This window comes from Lissotriton vulgaris, chromosome 12, assembly GCF_964263255.1.
Source record: "Lissotriton vulgaris chromosome 12, aLisVul1.2, whole genome shotgun sequence".
NCBI lineage: Eukaryota > Metazoa > Chordata > Amphibia > Caudata > Salamandridae > Lissotriton > Lissotriton vulgaris.
In genome coordinates this window covers 286979815-286992410 of record NC_141700.1, presented here as the reverse complement: position 1 = coordinate 286992410, position 12596 = coordinate 286979815, and the positions used below count along the sequence as shown (strand labels likewise).

The window sequence follows — 12596 nt, the reverse complement described above, 5'->3', positions numbered from 1 at the left end:
GTGGATGATTTGGCCACTATCCAGTCCAGTTCGTGCCTGATTTTGGTCAACTTTCTTGAAGTGAGGCTGAGTGTGGCTCATATTGACTCCACCACGAAGCCCAGGAACACCCAAATCTGAGTTGGATTAAGGACTGACGTCTGTTGATTGATGATAAAACCAATAGGGGGACTGCCATCTGAAGTTGCACAGAAAGATTATGGTGGCACTGATCCATCAAGAGAATGTCATTTAAATAGACGATGAGGCGAATGCCCAGAGCTCTGAGAAATTCCACCACCAGGTGCATTACTGTGGTAAATCACCACAGGGCTGATGGTAGACCAAAGGGAAGAGTGGTGAATTTGAAGATCTACCCCTGCCATTGAAATTGGAGGAATCTGCGATGGGGGCAGCAATCGGGTGGTTAAGTAAGGATCCTTGAGGTCGAGACGCACCATTACGTTTTCGGTTGAAGGAGATCCATCAGCAGGTGGATGCCCTCCATCTTCAAGTGGGGATAAACAAGCCACTCATTGACTTTTTTGAAGTTGATGACCAGCCGCTGACCACCATCCCTCTACTCCACCAAGGAGAAAGTGCTGGTGAAACCCGGAGGGTGAGAGGATATCTGCATGACTGCATCTATCAAATCGGACGCCTGCCACAGAGAGGACCAGCTGGATAGGAGGTTCCTTTTGAGTAGGAGAGCCGTAGAGAGCCGTAGAACTCTATACAGAAACCTTGCATGGTCTTGAGTAATCAAGAATCTGAGGAATCTGAGGTATGACTTCCCAATCACTCAATTGTGAACAAACTCTTGTAGCCTGCACCCAGGCGCTGTTGTGGGAAAGATGAATACTCACCTTGAGCGGAGGCTTGGTTGCCACTGCCTCTGTGGCTGCCTGGGTTAAATCCATCGTTCTTTTGCCCACTACGCCACCCCAGTTTGGAGCCAGCCATATGCTAATCAGTCTTGACCCTGTGCCTCATGGGAACAGTCCAGACCGAACTGCCAGGCCAGGCCCTCCCTGGTCTGGAAACAAGCATCCTGGGACTGGTTTCAGGGTATGTCACCCTTCTTCAGCCTGGCTAGCTTGATACCAGTGGCACAGTGAGCAAGGGACCCACGTCTGGGCATACCCGTCCCACTTAGGGCGAACAGTCCAGACCGAACTGCCAGGCCAGGTCCTCCCTGGACCAGAAGCAAGCATCCTGGGACCAATATCAGAGCCAGAGTGAGAGTTCATCCCTGGAGGGGGGCTGGGCGACAGAGAAAAGGAAGCTACACTTGTATTTTGCAGCTCAGGTGGCCTGGGCACAGGGAAGTCTGGTGCCATGGATCTGAAGCTGGTCCAGGAAGGCCGCTTCAATCTATCGAAAGCGTCCAGATCAACTCCAGAGTTGGAATCCTTTTTGCATTTGGGGAGCGGCGCAGACTGGTCAGGCATCCCAGGAGGTAGCGGGTGCATGAGCCTGAGGGTATCTTCCAAATCAGTGCTCGGCATACTGTAACGATTTGTGCTCCAAGGGAGCCACCGCCTGTTGAACTGCTTTTGAGGTAGAGGCATCAATACTTTGCAAAAATGATCATCAACTAGGAGGTAGTTCATTCTGTCCTCCTCCATATAGATCTCTTTAACATCCCTCATACTGGACAGTGACTGATAGGGATCACCCAATGTACGTTTGTGGGGCTCTGGGCTCACCAGGCAAGTTAGAGGGTATTATAACAATGAGGCTCTCCCCAAAAATTGTATATTGCCCATGGGGCCAATAATGGGGCAAGAACCTGCAGGACACCCGTCTCACGTGTTTTATGGGGTTGCACTGATGCCTGGGCCAGTGGCCCGGTGTTTTTACACCAGACTTCCACCTGTGCTATGCGCTAATTATTAATGCAGACCCCGAAGAGGGGCGTAGTGTTCCAGGTGTGTGCGGCGAAGCTCTAATTACAAGGAGCTCCAGGCTGTCCGCATTGAAATTAGCAGATCGCCTCACGGGTATTAGCGTGCCGGCTCGGGAGACGAGGCGCCCTGAGCGCGTTCACAACACGCCCCCCTGTAGTGGTTGGAGGACCACACCGCTGCTGGCCCCAAGTGTCGAATCACACTGTCAAGAGAAATACTGGCCGCAGAAGAGCGACAAACACTCCTGCAGCCACGTTTTCAAGAAAAAAAGGAGCCTGCCCCCCAGTAAATGTATTACCAATACAATAAACAATAGAGAAGTGGCCCAGAGGCACTTATCTCGGCTGCTGGAGCAGCGAAGAAAGAGAAGGCAGCAACTGGGATGAAGGACTACGAAGGGGCCCCTACTTTGGACATTGTTTAACTGTTTACTTTTTCCCAGGGTTTGTGGGAAATTAAGTTTTTTGTTATTTGTTAAAATGGCTGCTGTATTAAAAAGTGGAGAAAGTGCTGCATAATCCTTGCCCCTGGTCCTGACATAGAATCCTGGTTGGACATTTTCTTTACAACACCTAACCCCATACTCTCAGTTTTAGGATGTCACCAATATCTCATTACAGAGCAGATCAGCGATGAGGTTAGAATTTAGGCTATTCTGAAAGCCACTCCTATCATGTGTAACTATTTCTTAGTACAAATTAGTCTTTCACCAAACCTTCTGATGTTTCTAAAAAGCTCACAACTTATTATTTTGCCATACAATTACTGTATCGTCTTTCTAGGGTTGATGTGAAACTATAATTTGAATCTTCTGGTATTTGGAAAAGCATACATTCTGGAACACAAGAGCTGACCCCTTTTGGAAAGCTACCCATGCTCTCAAACCCCTGATCATTTTGCAACAGAGATGGGATAATGAAAGGTCAGTACAGCAAAGTATCCTTTCAAATACAATTCTGAATAGATGGCTTCCCTTTTTCAATCCCTAGGTTATCCATGATCTAAAGACATGTGAGCTCTGATGGCCTGCCATTTTTGCACAGACTTCCATTAGGCTCTGAATCATCAACAACAATGGAAATAAAACAGTGTCGGAAAAGGTCCTCTTTCTGGAATATTTATAACTGAAAACATGTATTTACTTAGGATTATTATTTTGTGAATGTAAATATGTGAAGGTGAGTATACTTTTGCTCTTCTTAATTACATCTGGGTAATTAGAAGATATATATAGATATAAAGAAACCCAAAGGTTAAACGAACTTTAGAGGTAGGTAAAAATGTCACTTAAAACATATTGTTTTAAACAAGCAAAACGACTGAAATTCACCAGATATAGTAACTGAAACTTGTCCTCTAAAGTACCTTAACTCGCGGCCAACCATGTACAGTGTTGTCATCAATGATTTCCTTTCAGATGTTACAAGTTTGGGGAATATTATGCTAAGGTTGTGGCTTACCAAACCAAACATCTGCATGTTCCAGTAGACACTGAGCACATTTTCTATGGTAAATATTGGCAGATTTGACCAGCAGATATTAATCTCAAAAGTCATAATTATATTAATCTCAAAAGTCATAATTGCAATATGTGCGTTAACAGCAGTTAAATGCATACTGTGCACTCGTTGTGAGACCCATAGTGGCTATTTGATATTTTACAGCAATCTTTGTCTGATATCTGATATTTATCTGTCTACTTGAAACAGTAAAAAAGCATCGCATTTGGAGATTTGACAATACAGAGTCCCTCATTCTCTCCTTGACCTTATCTTTCTTTATGCTTTCTGCTGCTCATCTGTGTGACTTCCATATTTGTGTTCTCACAGATGACGCTGAATGCCAAGTGTCATGCCATCCGTGATGCCCAGGTACTGGAGAAGAGCCTGATTGAAAAGGAGATGGATGCAGAAGATAGACGCTTGGATCAGATGATGGAAGTGGAAAGACAGAAGGCAATCAAATTGCAGGAGGAAATTGAAGAAAAGAGGAGAGATGAGCTGATTCGGTAAGCTGAACATCGGTCTTCAAGCAGCTGTTTTCAAGCCTCTTGTATAACCCCACAATATTAATTGGGTTAAATAATTCTGAAACATAGATGAAGTAATTTGTGGGCTCAGCTGGTTGAAGTGAAGTCTTTGGAAATGTCAAAGCTAATTACCTCAAAATTATACATCATATACATTACTAATGTTGGTGCTTCAAAAGAATTGGTGTGAAAGCAACTGCGCTCAAAAGGATTCAAACTCAAAAACATCGTATTAATTCAGGTGGTATAATAACAAGGTTGCACCACGTTTAAGGAATCCCCCACAAATATGAAGCTTGTTTCTTCTTAAACATTTGTTGTTTAATCTCACTTGACTCATGTATTTGAATAGGTTTATTTTTTATTAAAGACCTCCTTTAGAGGTTGAATGTTGTGGTGCATCTACTAGAAAGAGTGGATGCCATATTGTACAGCATTGTTGTCCCTCTCCCACCCCATTTCAAGATGTCTGATAAGGAGAATAAAGCTCTCTTTAACCCCTTAAGTGCTGCTGATGGCCAACGGTCGTCAGCAGCGCTACCTCCCCAGTGCTGCGCACGACCATTGGACGTCCATTCAGCACTGGTTCCAATGGACAGCGCAGCACTGGGGAGGGATGTTTACACGCAGCTAAGGTGTTAACGCCTGTGCAACTTGCGCTAAGAAGAGGTTGTATGTGGAGGACAAGCACAAGATTGTATTTACTGTCTGTATCCAGACCACAAGGCAGCAGACTGTAAAATATGCTGCACTTTTTCTTTTGACCTGGCTCCAGAAGCTTAAGTCAAGGAAAGAACCAGTTTCCAGTGATAGTAACACAGCCTCTGCAACATCTTCCAGAAGGTCTGCAAAAAGGGGTAGAGTCTCCCCTTCACCTTCTGAGGAACGTCCTGGTAAGGCCTTAAAAAAGGCCTCTCATACCGCGTAGGCACTATAAAATATGGAAGCAGTGGGCGGACTATAGGGGTTTGTGGCTGGAACCTCCGAATGATGTGGACGATCTTCAGGTGGAATGAGGGCTGTAGTGGGTTTGTCGGATGTGGCACGAGGGGGTGGAGGGGTAGCCTGGGGGGTGTGTGTACCAAGACTGGGTCCTTCTGTGCCGGTTTTTCTTTGCTTTTACTGTTTTTCTTAGCCTGATGGTTTATGGATATGGACTGGTCTCAGTGGACCGTGCGCAACTCGAGGGAGGGGTACGGGGGGATAGTTGGGGAGGGGAGGTTTAAACCCTAACGGATATTTCAAGTCATGTATTGTGGATGCATTATTTGATGTAAAAGAAAGTCAGACACTATCTTGTATATGTTTAAATTGACACTGCATTGACCTCTGGGGTTCAGAGCCCTGTGACGCTTGTGCAATCTGACAATAAAATATGTTTACAAAAAAAAACCTCTCATAGGTCTGAAGGGCGTAGTCCTGGCGAATCTCCTCATTGAGGTGTAAAAGAGAGGGAAGGACCATCTAAGGGAGTGATGTCTGACAGGAAATCCAGCTCTGTTCCTCCATCTTCTCCTCCTGCGGCTAAAAGGTATTTTAAAAAGCCCTCTTCGCTCTCTTCTGAGGTGAAATCAATGAAAAAAGCTCCCTCGTCGATGACACTGTCAACTACTCCGTCAACGAAAGCATCAAAGGTACAGTCCCAATCTTCTGTTTCATCTATGGCTCCATCAACAGGCTCGTCGACTGTGATTTCATCGTCTCCAGGGCTATTGGAGAGTTCTGCGTCAACGCCGGTGGTGCCTGTCGTCGTCGTCGATGGTGCTGTTGACGAGGAAGTCGACGACAAGAGTGGCAATGGCTACCACGTCGACGACAACTACGATGATGGCTGGGGTGTCGACGGTCTTGACGACAGCTACGTCAATGATGTACCTTTCATCGTCGACTATTCTCACATCGTCATTGACAGTGGGAAAAATTACACTTTCTCTTAAAAAATGCCAAATTACGCCTGATATGACATCGCCCAGGAGGGTGACTCCTCTACCTCCGGCACTTCTTCTAGAAGAAGAGGACTCTGAAGAAGATGATGGTCCTTTCACATATGCGAATAGCCTTTCTCAATTACACGTCAAGTGTCAGGACACAGACTCTGAGGGGGATTACAGAGAGGAGCAGCATTACGATCCTTCCTCAGATTATCAAGGGGACTACCAGCAGGAGATGGTTTCCATGCTTTCCTCCTTACTAGCAGACTTGCAATCTATGCTTGTGGACTATAGAAGGAGATTTGCGAGGCAGCCTCCAATTCCAGCAGTGGTACCAGGTACGGCTGTCCCTCCTGTTCAGCCCTCTACCCCCCAATTGCCGACATCTCAACCAATACTAAGGGCTCAAGACCCACTACCTGTCGTGTCTTTCGTTCACAATGACACCTTTGATGAAGACCAGGGCACTGGAGCAATTCCAGATACTGACACAGAGTGGGATGATTGTCATTCCTGATCTGGCGTCTCCTGCACCAGCACCTGTTGATTCCCCTGCCCCCCATCCCTGCGGACATAGTGGGTTTTCATAACTTTATGGCGAGGGCCTTAAGGAGGTTTGAGCTGCCCATACACACGGAGCAGTTTGAATGCTTCCTCTATGACTTCAAGGAGCCTTACAGGAAAACGGTCCATTCTATCCCCATAGTTGGTCATGCCTGGGATGAGGGGTTAAAAGTGAGGAAGAATCCTGATACGGTGAATCCAGTTTTACCTCGACTGGAGAAGAAATATGAGGCTCCAGAGGATAGTCCGGCCTGCTTGGTCAGTCAGCCAAAACCAGACTCTCTCATTTCTCAGGCTGCCCAGAGAAAGTCGAGGAATCCTTCAGCTCCTCTCACAACGCCTCCAGATAAAGAGGGCAGATGCTTGGAAAATGCGGGCAAGAGGTTTTCTTCCATGTCCAGTCTGTTGGTTAGAGTGGCTAACGCCTTAGCATTTCCTGGTGGTTATGATCGCCAGATGTGGTGTGATCTCTCCCCATATCCGGACCAATTGCCTGAAGATGCGAAAAAAGAGGCTAAGAGGATTCTTCAGGAGGCCAAGGTAACATTGGCTGAAGTGATTGACTGTGCAATGGACATTGCAACGACCGCCTTCTGCTCCCTGGCGGTCGCTGCGGTGCTTCGGCATCAAGGCTGCCTGCGGGCTACATGGTTCCGTCTGGACGTCCAGATCAAGATCCTGGATCTTCCCTCTGATGGGGAAGTGCTCTTTGGAAAACATATTGATGATGCGCTCCAGGACATCAAAAAAGACACGGAGACAGCAAAATCCTTAGGGATTCTGCAGTACTGCAAGGTCCCCTTCCGTGGAGCCAGAGGGAGAGGTAATGCCTCATATAGAGGAGGGTACCAGCAACAACGTTATTTCTCAAATGCATTGGCTTCACAAGTTTACCGACCGAGTTATAACCAGCGGCAAAATCAATCCTCTTCTTTCTCTCTATCGTCTAACAGAGGAAGACAAGGACGCCAGGGGAAGGACTCCTCGAAGTGTCAATAGTGGCTTGCTGGCTCTTCCTACTGTCCTATCTCCTCCTGTGACATCAGTGGGAGGCAGAATATCACATTACCTCCACAGCTGGTAACAAATTACATCGGACCGTTGGGTGCTGAAGATCATTCAATGCGGCCATACTCTGGAGTTTGTCCAACCACCACCTTCCAAGCTCCCTCGCGCCACTGTATCAAAACATCTCAGTCTTCTACGGTTGGAGGTCCATCAAATGCTCCTCAAAGGAGCCATAGAACCCGTCCCTATCTCTCACCGGGGAGAAGGTTTCTATTACCGGTTCTTCCTGGTCCGGAAGACTTTAGAAAAGTGGCACCCTATTCTAGATCTGAGGGAGCTCAACACCTATTTCATCAAACAATCATTTTGAATGGTTTCTCTACAGGACATCCTTTGTCTTCTCAACTCAGGAGATTACATGGCCCCATTGGATCTCTAGAGGACACTTATTTTCCTTCACCCATGCATCCAGTCACAGGAGGTTTCTTCGCTTCACAGTAGCCAAGAGCCACTTTCAGTTCAAAGTTCTACCTTTTGGACTCCGATCTGCTCCATGGATCTTTACAAAGGTGTTAGCTCCAGTAGCAGCTTTTCTTTGAAAACAAAAGCATCAGGTATTCCCTTACCTGGACGACTGGTTACTGAAAGCTCCTACCAGGCCGGCAGCACAAGAATCAGTCATAGCATGCACACGCCTGTTCGACAATCTCGGACTAACTCTCAACGGAGAAAAGTCTACTCTCCGTCCATCCAGAACAGCCATATTTCTAGGAGCCATTATGGACACTTCCAGAAAGAAAGCTTTCCCGACCCTGGAGAAGCAAGAAAAGCAGATGAGAATGGCCTTTCGGATGTTAAAAATACAGTCACTTTCAGTTCACCTCTACAAGTCCCTTCTGGGGTCCATTTCCTTCTGTATACCTCTGATTCCTCACTGCAGATTGCGGATGGGTCCACTCCAGGAGGAGTTGGACTTGCAGTGGCGTCAAGTCGACGGATCCTTCGACGACAAGATCTCAGTTACAGTGGCCATGAGGGACACCGCATCATAGTGGACAGACAAGGAAAACATTTCTCAGGGCCTTTCCTTCAGGATCGCCCCTGCTTCTCACATAATAACTACAGACGCCTCGCTAGAGGGCTGGGGAGCAGTATTACAGGACCTTCATGTAAGAAGCCGTTGGCTACCCCAGCATCATTTTCTACATATCAATCTGCTGGAGCTCAGAGAGATTCCCCTGGCCTTGCAGGCTTTTCTTACACTGATACAGCAGTCTGCTGTTCTCATACATACAGACAATACGACAGCCATGCATTATATAAACAAGGAAGTCGGCACCAGATCTCGACTGTTGTCACAAGAAGCACAGACAATCTGGCAATGGGTAATCCAGCAGGAAGTATCACTCCAGGCGGGGCACCTTCCAGATGTTCTCAACAAAGCAGCGGACACGCTCAGCAGAGTGAAGTCAGTCAGCCACAAGTGGGAACTGGACCACTCCACTCTACACAAGGTCTTTCGCAGATGGGGTAGGCCTTCCATAGATCTCTTTGCCACACCGGAGAACAAAAAATGCCAATTTTACGCAAGCAGGCTTCACCATCCGGGATCGTTGGGGAATGCACTTTCGATGGCCTGGTCAGGCGCATTTGTTTACGCTTTTCCTCCCATTCCTCTGATCCCCAGGCTTCTCAGGAAGCTCAAAAAAGAACCCTGCAGGATGATTCTGATAGCTTCTGCGTGGCCCCGACAGTTTTGGTTCACAGAGCTGCACCTTCTCTCCCTGGACCTTCCACTTCTGCTGCAGCCGATTCCTTCGCTGCTGACGATGTCCCAGGGCCAAGTCTGGCATCCGGATCCACAGTCTGTGCAGCTCTTGGCATGGCCCATGAGCAGCAAGAATTTCTTGTTCTAAATCTTTCAACAGAATGTAGAGAGGTGCTTTCTCAGGCAAGAGCCCCAAGTACCAACAAGACGTACAAGTTGAAGTGGAAACGTTTCTGCATTTGGTGCCAGCAAAACGGTGTCCATCTTTTTAAGTCTGAACCACATGAAGTTCTTCCATATATTCTGTCATTGGCAAAATTGGGACTGGCTCACTCTTCCATCAAGGTGCATCTTGCAGCCATATCTCGCTTCAGACGCACGTCTTCTGGACCTACCCTCTGGTCGGCTAGGATAATAAAGCAGTTTCTCTAGGGCCTTTTCAGAGTTTTCCCTCCAGTCAAGCCTCCTCCACTTCTTTGGCACCTTAACTTGGTTCTCGCCCAACTCATGAAGCCTCCTTTTGAACCTATTCACAGGGCAAAGTTGAAATTCCTCTCCTGGAAGGTAGCTCTTCTACTAGCTTTGACTTCGGCTAGACGAGTGGGCGAATTGCAGGCTTTCACCATCCAGGAACCCTTTCTCCAGTTCAAAAAGGGTACACTGATACTGCGTACCAACCCAAAGTTAATACCGAAAGTACCTTCAGACTTTCATTTAAATGAGCTGGTCATACTCAAAACTTTTTTCCCTCAACCGGCTACTCCGGCAGAAAAGGCACTTCACTCACTGGACATTCAGAGGTGCTTAAAGTTCTAATCTCCAACGTACTAAGGACTTCAGGAAGTGTTCTCAACTATTTCTGTCATTTAGTGACCCTCGTAAGGGCTTTCCCCTTTCCAAGCAGGTGATTGCTCCTTGGATTACCAGCACTATCTAGTACTGTCACAGAGCAGCGGGCAAGCCCTTGGAAGGTCGGATCTGTGCTCATTCCACGAGGGTGATCTCTTCTTCGACAGCCCTCTTTGACGGGTTTCCTATCCAGCAGATCTGCATACGTTTACAAGGCATAACTGCCTGGATTCTGCAACGCAGAGTGACACAGCAGTCGGCCAGGCAGTCCTGAGGAACCTCTTTCAGTAGTGGTGAGCTTTCCCTTTCATCCCTCCTTCCATGCTACTGTTTTTTCAGCTCTTGCACATTTTTGAACCTCATGTGTTTATATCTTCTAAAGTTTCTAAGTATGTTATTGACCATTGAAAATATAATTATGATAAATATGCTATTGCTTTGTTCTTGGTTCTATAATGGTCATGGTTCCAAAAATGTGCTGATAACTGCTAGCTACTCTGATACAAGCATAGGAATCTATGAAAGTTCCAATACAGGAGTAAGAAAACAAGTTACTTACCTGTAACTTTCGTTATCTAGTATTGAAAACTTTCAGAGATTCCCATGCAAACCACCCTCCTCCCCTGGGAAAGCTCAGCCTCTTCCATCTTCAGTTATGTGGTTACACAAAAGGCTACGAAAATCCGAGGTTCTGAGCTTCTCTCAGGAGGGTTCTAAGGGGTCAGGCTAATCTGATTGGTTGTTCATTTTTTTGGTCTCTTTTACAAAAAGAGGCGGATAGGTTGCACAACAAGAATGGGCCTTAGCCTAGGTTCTGTTTTGGTAATGGTTTCTGTTGCTATTTTATGTGTACCGGGGACTCCCATTCCGACGACGGGGAATAATGCAAGCATGGGAATCTATGAAAGTTTCCAATACTGGAAAACCAAAGTTACAGGTCAGTAACTTGTTTTCTTCCTTCTCATCTCGCCTCCTGATCACACCCCCAAAATCGACCTCTGGTTGAAATACCTCATATCCTTCAACTGCTCCTCCCACGTTATTGCTTCAGCTAAATCCCTCGGAATCACATTGGACATGCACTTGAATATGCAGAATCATATTAGCAATATAAGCAAGAGCGCTATACACCAGTTGAGTATACTCAGGAATCTCAAACCATTCCTTCCACAAGATGACTTCAAGCAGGTGGTTCAAGCTCTCGTTCTGCCTAGGATAGACTACGGGAGTGCGACGTTCTGTGGCCTTACCAAATATACCTTGGCCCGACTAAGGACGTCCTTGAATGCCGCAGCCATATTGATTACTGGTATAAAATCCCCAATTCTCTAAACTGGTTGCCTAACGAAGCAAGAAGTCAGCTAAAGATTGCCTGCTTGACGCACAAAGTCCTCCATTTTAATACCCCTTTTTATTTGGCTCAAGAATTTGAATTATCTGGAAGGGATGGATCGTCACGAAATGCAAGTTCACTGCTTCTGAAACCACAAAAAGAGATTGAGCCACAGAGCCTTCTCAGGCTCTGCCACGAAGATCTGGAACTCTCTTCCACCGGAAGTCTACCAAATCTCTTCCACAGCTTCTTTCAAAAAGGAAGTAAAAGTAATAAATAATCAACAAGTCCTTGCCTTAATTGGTCATGGCTCCACTCCGTACTCACTGTCCCCAGATTGTTTATTAGTTTGGTGTTCACCTTTTAATCCCAGCCTCGCTGGTTATGCACTTTTAAGTAATGTATGTTTTTCTCCCAGTACTGTATATGTCTTACTCTTAATCTGATGTACTGTGATACCCTCTTGAAACCTGCTCGTTTTTGCATTTATAAGTAAAATTGGTTCTTTCCCGCTATTATTTCCTAACAATCCATATTGTGAAGCGCTCTGATACTGATATATGGATAGATGTAGCCTGATTACTGTGTTAAGTTAGCATGAGCTTTTTGTGAGTTTAAACGCCATTTTTCCTTTCTGCTGCTTTTGCACATGACACGCATCTGCTGCTTTAGCTTTGAGCCTAGTAAAATGTTTTAGGTTCATACGAGAATAATATGTTGTTACACTGATATCAGCCTTGCTTGGTGAGCTGTGTCTGTACAGTGAGGGCTGAAACCTTCAAGGATATCTCAACACAGTAGTTGTTATGAGCACTGATCTTCGCACGTCTCTAGACATAACATACATGCAGCTGCAGCCAAGTTCTGGCTTTAGGCGCGTTTTTATATTGCTTTGCACAAGAGCATATACACACTGGATGGTGAAGTAGTGTGGCTCACTGGTTAGAGGCGGCAGACCCGAGAGCAGAGGACGGCCCGGGACCAGGGTTCGATTCCCGGCGCGGCAGGTTTCTGGACCAGGGTCAGCGGACTCGATAATTCTCTCGCCTCGGTGCCCACTCTGATCAGCGATCACACTCGGCAACTCTGGGCATTAGCTTGCCTCATCTTCACTAAAGGCCCCCCAGACCGCCGGGGATGCCTGGTCTCACCCTGGAGATACCCATTAAGGGACCATCTCTCAGGGAAGCCAGGAAGGGTTTCGCAGCGGTCGAAGCGCCAGGAC

The 12596-nt window shown here is 46.5% G+C and overlaps 1 protein-coding gene across 1 annotated transcript in view; it reads left to right on the top strand.

Annotated features, from left to right (window-relative positions):
* CFAP45 (cilia and flagella associated protein 45) overlaps window positions 1–12596 on the top strand; it is a 377198-nt gene that overhangs the window by 180838 nt on the left and 183764 nt on the right. Inside the window, exon 6 of the mRNA XM_086945062.1 lies at window positions 3719–3897. Within this exon, the coding sequence (XP_086801188.1) occupies window positions 3719–3897 (179 nt within the window). The remainder of the gene's footprint in view (window positions 1–3718; window positions 3898–12596) is intronic.